This window comes from Physella acuta, unplaced genomic scaffold (assembly GCF_028476545.2).
Source record: "Physella acuta isolate Inbredline_101_S28 unplaced genomic scaffold, ASM2847654v3 ptg002442l, whole genome shotgun sequence".
Taxonomy (NCBI): domain Eukaryota; kingdom Metazoa; phylum Mollusca; class Gastropoda; family Physidae; genus Physella; species Physella acuta.
In genome coordinates this window covers 59,149-67,919 of record NW_026733927.1, presented here as the reverse complement: position 1 = coordinate 67,919, position 8,771 = coordinate 59,149, and the positions used below count along the sequence as shown (strand labels likewise).

General features: G+C 40.9%; 1 protein-coding gene across 1 annotated transcript; it reads right to left on the bottom strand.

The window, feature by feature from the left end:
- Positions 1–3,014: 3,014 nt before the first annotated feature.
- On the bottom strand, positions 3,015–7,510 carry LOC131933287 (uncharacterized). Its single transcript, XM_059290067.1, has 2 exons — positions 7,457–7,510; positions 3,015–6,030 (listed from the first exon to the last, which is right to left on the bottom strand). The coding sequence occupies exons 1-2, from the start codon at positions 7,508–7,510 to the stop codon at positions 3,229–3,231; spliced, it is 2,856 nt and encodes a 951-aa protein (XP_059146050.1). The 3' UTR covers positions 3,015–3,228.
- Between the last annotated feature and the right edge of the window lie 1,261 nt (positions 7,511–8,771).

Below are 8,771 nucleotides of genomic sequence, written 5' to 3'. Positions count from 1 at the left end.
TTAGGTTTTATTTATATTATCAATTTTTTGGATGTTGTTTAGAAATCATTCTGAGTTTTTTTTATTTTGTTCCAAAAATTATTTATTTTTTACCCCTGAACCGTTAGATCGTGTAATGATGTGACGTCACATTGTGTAATGGTCAGCTGTCAAAAATGTAATCAGCACTATGGCATCCACCATCCGCTGACATTGTATGACAGCACTGAGATGAGTGGTGTGATCAGTTAGACCTTTAAGTTAGTGCAGTAGAGGATACAGGGTTCAAACGTCGATCACATCGACACATTGAGTTTTCCAAAGTCAAATAGTTAGAGTCATCTTTCAGACCGACCATGGGTAAAAGACAGTTCGTAAAAAGGAAATAGTCTTTGGCTCTGAGTCTGAGCACAGCCATCTTAATTTCCAACTTAAATTTTAGGCATACGAGCTGGGTTATTCAGTGGTGACTTAAAGATTTACCAGATACTTATTAGAACTGGGTACCTATTAGAGCTAAGTGCACCTAGTGACGAAATACGTCCATGCAAGATACCAGTGTGAGTTGGATGGGTCCTTTATACTTTATACGTTCAATGATGCGATTATCCAACACTAAGGTTCTTTCCTTATCTAGATACCTTCTTTCTAGATTACTATATTTTTTTCTAAATGTGGATGGCATTTTTTCTCCCATAATTATATTATTAGACTTGGTTGTGCTTTCCTTACACACTATTCGACAATCCTACTTTTAATCAAACATAACATGTTTTGAATATATATTACAATGGGCCTCTACAATGAAATCATTCGCTACTAAAAACATATTAATCATATACTACCTTCTTTAGTTAGCAGCTAAATGCTTTATATTAGTAAGACATAATTTAGGATTAGTAGTCTGTCTGTTCAATGAAGAAGAGTTAATGTGTTTATAAGGGCAGAAGTAATGATATGGTGAGTAGTCACTGCTACTATCGGTGACCCGAGTTAGTTCTTATCACACTGGATAGGGTCAACTCAAGGTCGACTCACGAGCACACGAACCCTGGCGTGTAAGCTCTACCACTAGACCAGGTTCTTCTATCCAGAGACTTCATCTGGTTATACCCAACAGTTCGGAGCAGAGGACTTAAAGTAGTGGTTTAACCCTAGGGAAGTGATGAGGTTGCTGGTGGGGAGGGGTGTGGTGATGATCATGATGGTGGTAATGATGAGGTTGATAATGCTGATGGTGATGGTAGTGATGAGTATTTAAAGGTGAGGATGAAATTGATGATGATGATAATGATCATGATGAAGATAATTGCTGATGATAATCATGATTAGTAAGAATACGCCACTTCACCTCTTAAGTAGACGTGGCAGTCTCACAATACATCAATAAACTAGTAACACCATCCTAGTCCTAAGACTTTCTTTTGTAAACACAACATACCCCCACCCACACCCTCCCCCACATCATGATACCCTCCCCCACACGATACCCCCACCCACCCCCTCCCCCACATCATGATACCCTCACCCACCCCCTCCCCCATATCTTGATACCCCCACCCACATCTTGATACCCCCACCTTGATACCCCCACCTAGACCATAATACCCCCACCCACCCTCTCCCCCACATCATAATATCCCCCACCCACCCCCTCCCCCACCTTCAATAGATACAGAGGTTGTGTTTCCCCCCAGCACCCAGTAAAACCAATCTGCCTTATAATAATCTGTGCTAGACAAATCTTGGTTTACCCCCCTCCCCCCCCCTGCCTACTCGGGTTATTTGTCCCCCTCAAGGACAGCTGTAAAATGACCCAGTGCAGAAAGGTCCACCCAGTGTAGACTAGGAGATTGTCATCAATTATTTACCAAAGGCTTCTTTAGAGACAGCATTAGCGTCCAGTAATTAAAATAACGCGCCATCAGATTTTATCTTTTGTGAAGAATCTAAGCGATTATCTACAAATATGATGTTTCATAAAAAATATATATTATTTCCATCTGAAGGAATTGAAAGAAAAATGTTCAGTCGTGTTGTAAGGTTGGTGATTAATTCTCCCTCTGTGTGTGCTGAACTTGGCATATGCGTGGGATTGTATAAGTTGCACAATGGCAGTATACAGAGTATCATTTAATATTTTGATTCCAGTAGAATGAATTGATGGATATCTAGTGGTCAGGTACCCAATTAAGCTGAGTAGACTCATGGACATGTGATGGTCAGATACCAGTAAGAGTTATTTGGACTCATACATAGACTTGACCCACACCGTCGATTACTACTCAACGATTAAGTGCTAGCTTGGTGTGCTATTATTTTGAGTGTTTTCATCGTATTATAGCTTATAAAGAAACCTCTTACTGAAATACAGTTGTTATACTATAGCATATTTATTTATACCTTTATTTTACCTTTTGTCTTTTTCCCTTAAGTTTATAATGTCAGTTTAATAGTTTAACTGCTCAAACCTTAACATAAATTTTAATTATTATTAACATTTTCTTTTCATAAAACACTGTACCAATGTTATGGATAATTAAACAAACAATATCTGTGCAATTACTTTATGACGCAATAAGTAATTACTCTTGTGTCAGCAATATAAACAATATAAACTTCCATCATTGAAGTGTATTTATTTCTTTGAAAACAGAGTTATACTTAAGCCGGGTGCAAGTCGAACTTTTCTGAGTCCACCCAGCTCAGATGGGTATCTAACTCAACGTTGGGGACAATTGAGGCGGCACAGTGCTGACCACACTATCCCTTCATATACCGAAGTCACTAAAAAAGAAACTCTACTTCATCCGTCCCATTTAGCAGATTGTTTTGTGTATCCTCAGCATCAATCCCAAACGCCATCTTTAATCCTAGTCTCAGATGCCTATCATAATTTCATGCAAAAACGAACTCGAGACTTTTTCGACAGCTGTTAGCTCTATTTCTCAAGCATTCCGTACCAACACAAAACTAAAATCAAACAAAGACAACGAAACAATGTATAGTTTTTACTTTTATTATACTTTCAATAAGGTGGTGGTGTTCTCTACCGGAAACAGGTGTAACAAAATAGAATCAGCTTCACGAACAAAAGTCTGAAATTTTACAGCTTACACATTTTTAGAACCTGATGTTATTTTTAGATTAACTGCTCACTCCAACATCAGCGATTGGACATTTTTTTTTACAAGACACAACATCTCGCTGATAACTAGTTCCTAAAGACTACACAAATGGATGACCCTCTCAACCCGAAATAGGGTTGACATCCTGCAAGGCTTTATGAAATTCCAACCCATTTCCGGGTTGGTGTAAGTGTGGTGGTAGTTTAGACGATTCAGAGTTCGTTAAATGGGGCGGTGACGGCTCTTCGGAGTTCGAACCTGTCTTGTAGTGTACGCTGTGGTTCTGAAACTGGGGGGCGCTTCGTTTTTCGAAATGATGGAGGCCTTTCATGAATCTTTTCTCGAAGTTACCCAGACCTCGCATGAAGCGCTTGTCGTTGATCAAATCATCTTCGTCTTCGTCTCGATAGTATCGCAGTCCGCGCATAAATCTTTTCGTGGCGTGTCGGGAATAATCGTCAAAGTCCGGAACACGACGTTTCTGTACGTTTCCGTTGTACCTGGAAATTTGACCGCCGATGTTGTATCTTTTACCGTAGGCGTTGCGTGTAGGAGCGTACCTGTTCAGCCCGCTGTGAAACCGTTTTTGCGTGTCGTCGTCGTTGTCGTAGAAATGAAACCCGCGCATGAATCGTTTATCGACTTCTGAATGGTCGTCGTTATTGTCGTCTTCTTCTACCTCGTCGTCGTCAGGACTTCCGGGTTCGTAGTCTCGGCTCAAGAACTCGTCAAACCCTCGCATGAACCTCTTCTTGCTTCTGATGGAATCCATGGGTTGCTCGTCAGCATTGACTTTTCTGAAGAAATCGTTCCACGGGATTTGTCCGGAATTTGCGTATTCTTCGGCGAGTTTTTCAAGAATGCCGTCGGTATCGAAGTTACGGAAGTTGATGTCTCGTCTGCTGCGGTGTAGAGTGACGTCACGTTTGACCAGTCCGCGCATAAACCGCTTGTCGTCCGGTTCTTTGTCGTCTTTTTTTATTAGCCCTTTCATGAATCTTTTATCGTCGTGGTCGTAATCTGTGTCGTCTTTCTTAATGAGCCCTCGCATAAACCGTTTGTCGTCGTCTTTTTTAATTAAACCTCGCATAAATCGTTTTTCTTCTTCCAAGTCGTTTTCACTTTTCTTAACCAACCCTTTCATAAATCGCTTGTCATCGACGAAATCGTCGCCCCCTTCCTCTTTTTTCACTAGGCCTCGCATAAATCTTTTATCGTCCATCTTATCGTCCATTTCATCATCGAAATCTTTTTTTATCAAACCACGCATAAAACGCTTATCGTTAATTTCGATGTCGTCGTCTTTTTTAACAAGTCCCTTCATAAATCTTTTATCGTCATCCTTTTTAACAAGCCCTTTCATAAATCTTTTATCGTCATCCTTTTTAACAAGCCCCTTCATAAATCTTTTATCGTCATCTTTTTTAACAAGCCCCTTCATAAATCTTTTATCGTTATCCTTTTTAACAAGCCCCTTCATAAATCTTTTATCTTCAGAGCCATTAATTTCTTCGTCAGTAACCTCATTGTCCCGCTTGGCATAATTACCCAGCCCTCGCATAAATCGTTTATCTTCATTAAGCGACTCGTCATTAGTGTGATTCTTAGAAAAAAATTTAAACTCAGTCACCGGGATTTTGTGTGAAACTAGTTCTAGATCCTCTTCATCGTTTTTTTTAACCAACCCCTTCATAAACCTCTTGTCCTCGTCGATTACGTTTTCATCGTCGTCTCTCTTTACCAACCCTTTCATGAACCTTTTTTCCTCGTCGCCGCCGAACGCGTCATCTTTTTTGTGTAATCCGCGCATGAATTTTTTATCCAGTGTGTACTCCGATTCCTGTGACGCGGTGCCGCCTGGGAGAAATTTTTTCGTGTACGAGTGGAATCCTTTCATGAACCGCTTCTCTGCGCTGTCGGGGTACATGAGTTTGTCGCCGGTGTTTTCGTTGTCGTAATCCATCTTGTAATGTTCGCTGAGTTCGTTAGATGAGACATCTGTGGGGAGATACGAGATAGGTGAGGCTGATCTTTTCGTTAAGCCGCGCATAAATCGCTTGTCAAAGCTGCTTAGACCTCGCATAAATCGTTTGTTTAATCCGCGCATAAATTTTTTATCCATCGGGCCGGTCGTTAGTGGATTAGTTGGGTCGACGTTGTCATAAGTTGGGTAATCGTCATCTAATCGAGGCACAAAGTATTTTTCTTCGCTGCTGTCGTCTGAGAAATCGTCTGAATCTGATCGTAATCCTCTCATAAAGCGCTTATCATAAGGAATAAATCCTTTCATAAAGCGCTTATCATATGGTAGGAATCCTTTCATAAATCGTTTATCATAAGGCGCAATTCCCTTCATAAATCTTTTATCATATGGTAGAAAGCCCTTCATAAATCTTTTATCATATGGTAGAAAGCCCTTCATGAAACGTTTATCGTATGCTAGAAAGCCCTTCATAAAGCGCTTATCGTAAGGCAGAAAGCCCTTCATAAAGCGCTTATCAACCAGTTCACTTTCTGAGAAATCGTCGTCAAAATTCCTGAAACCCCGCATGAATCTTTTGTCTTCGCTGAAATTCGAGTCGGCGTCCCGCTTTAGTCCGCGCATGAATCTTTTATCGTTGAATTTCAAGCCTTTCATGAACCGTTTCTCCTCCTCCGGTGCACTTTCCACGGGCTGCGTGTCTTCCGAGACGTCAGCGCTGTGAAAAAGGTTCTCACTTGGCCAGGATTCTTCTGGAAACGTGGAACCGAGGGAAGGGTCTTCGGCCGAGGCCGGCCAGTCGACCACTGGCCAACCAGCTTCCTTGAGCAGTTGAGCCGGGCTCCCCAGTTGGCCGGTGGACGGGATATTTGGCGCGGGTTGTAAGGTGCTGTTTGATTTGGGTACCGGAGACGAGGGTTCGAGATCCACTTGAGCCAAGATCTGTCAACGAAACAAAAAAAAATGTTTTATTAAAGAGAAATCAAAAAGTTGTAACAGAAGTTACAGAAATCATAATATTAACATACGTATACAATAGTATGGCTCCATAGTCTAATAGACTATAGGATGACAGCCCATTGTAAATCCAAGCACGAAGCCTGGGCCGTAAGTTGATACAGGCCAAATGTTACTCATGTATCAGAACCCATCTCGCCAAATGGCCGACGGACCCAAATAACGCATAAAATAAAACAGTGAAAAAACGCAATTTTTACCATTACATAATAAACAGTTCAAAGTTGTAATACAATCGGTAACGATACATTAACCAACAAGCAATCACTAACGCTAGACCTAACTCTACCGTTTTTTCTCTATAACCTAGCACTAGAGGGTGGAGTCAAGTTGTTAGTGTTCAAATATATCTCTAGCTGTTAGCTCGATCCCCTTCCACCTCCTACATCAAATACAATTCAAATATGGTAGGGTCCATGTATATGACGTCACATAGTCCAAGCTACCCCACACGTGTGACGTCACATGGGCCTTACAAGTCCGACTGTGGATGACGTCACATTGAGCGTGCAGGCCGAATGTGTATGGTCTAGCATTCCCCAGATACCCCTGTGCTTATGATGTCACCTGGTCCCTCATGTGGATGAACTTATAAAATCTATATAGATCTAGATTTCGGGCACCCAGCCCCGAAACTTTCAAGTGCCCCCACCCCGGAGAAAAGTCTTTAAGAAACACTGTTTCAGTGTGTATGACGTTACTTGGTCCAAGAGGCTAATTTGCATGACGTCACAAGGTCGTCCCAACACTTGATACGTACAGGGTAGATGTGAGTGTACTGTTGTCACGCATTCCCCCGTACCCCCTGGCCACACAAACAAATCTATCCCCCCCCCCTTCCCCGCCCCTCACCCGCCTTATATTTAGAGATCTCGAAATGAAATTTTACTCATTTCCTAGTCGAATACGTAAAAGGTGCATCGATACCGATAATGTGGGCGGGACGAATGAAATTTACATTAACGATATTAACTACACGAATACACGGATAGATATGCGATTTCGGTTACACGAATATCTAGACAAATCTAATGCGATAGTGACTGTGCATTCATGAAGAGGTCTAATGCGATACTAGAGAAGGGAATATAAAATCGAATATGTGAATAAGTCAATTGCGATACTAGCTATTCGAATATGTAGATAAATCTTATGCGATACTAGCGATATGAATATGTGGATAAATCTTATGCGATACTAGCTACACGAATACCAGTATGGCTAATCACACCTTTTTTTCCATGCTCAGAAAACCAGACAACAAAACACCATCCACAGCATGACCTAATTTCGAGCACCCAGACACTCATCTACTCCTCTAGCACTAATTCACTCCTCCCAAGCCCCTTACCTCACGGTAACCAGATTTCCTTGCTAAACACAGGGCTAAAAATAGCAACGTCATCCCTTTGTCAACTGTCAACACTACCTTATGTAGCGGACGTAATTAATTAAACCAAAGACATTTTATCATAAATCGACGCATTTTTTTTTTTAAATCTAAAGTTTTAAATACGTGTAAAGAAAAAAAAAAAACCTCTAGGAATAGTCAAATTGACCTTTGAACCGCCGCAGGGAATCCCAGCCCCATTTGCAAGCCCCGCCCCCGCGCGTGGGGCAAGGAAATGAAATTTATACAGATCTTTTACGCTACTCCGGGCCCAAACAAAAAAGTCCTTTTATTACTTAAACGAATCGGGGCGGGTGTGGCGAGTCTTATTGTGTCAGACGGAAGAGGGTGTCTGGGGCGGGGGGGGGGGGGGGGTGTGCTGATTCTTAGGTGACGTCATTCACCTGGGGTGTTAACTAACTGACAGGTGAATTACAGTCAGGAGCTACCTGACGATTTGGTACCTAAATTGTAGACAATTTGAATACAAACTAATAGCGTTTTGAATTGTATTCGTGTTTTGAACTTCGACATGTGAATCGATTACTAAAGAAAAAACATTAGTCCATAACGTAAAACTGTTTAGGACAGATACAATTTTTGTTGTATTTTTTAGGGTGTTGACAGGCATCATTTGTCATTTGTTTTTGTACATTTCTTTACCCATTTGTGCCCAATACACATGAGGCAGATGAAGTAGAGTACACCCTTTCAATGACCACGGCAAACATGTGCCCAGCGCACGAATCGGTGACGTTCCACTGCATTGAACACGGATTCGACACGAACCTTTTCGGATTAGCCGTCTAGCGCTCTACCGTTAGGCCATGCCGTCCCCCATAAGATTTATAGAAACTATCCGTTATAATAAATCCAGTGTACACTCGGTTATTTGCTACTTTTAACCCGACACAAGTTCATGAATGAAAATTCCAAAATATTTACCAAAATTAATGCTAGAAATCAACATACAGCAAAATATTTCACCATTGGGGTAAAACAAATTCGTATGAACCTGATCTAGCCTCAAAATTATATTGATTATAACAAATTTAGTCTAGGCGTAAATATCTCCAACCTGTGTTAAATTGGGCACGGTTGATCTCCCTCTAACAAACTTTATATTGATGGAGAAACGTTACTGTTAATTTTGTTACTGTTAAATGTAAATTACTACTAAACTTAACCATTTGGAGATTTCATCTGCTTAGTTTGACTTTCGATTTCCTTTTATTAAAAACAAAATTACAACAATTAATATCTACACACAATGTAG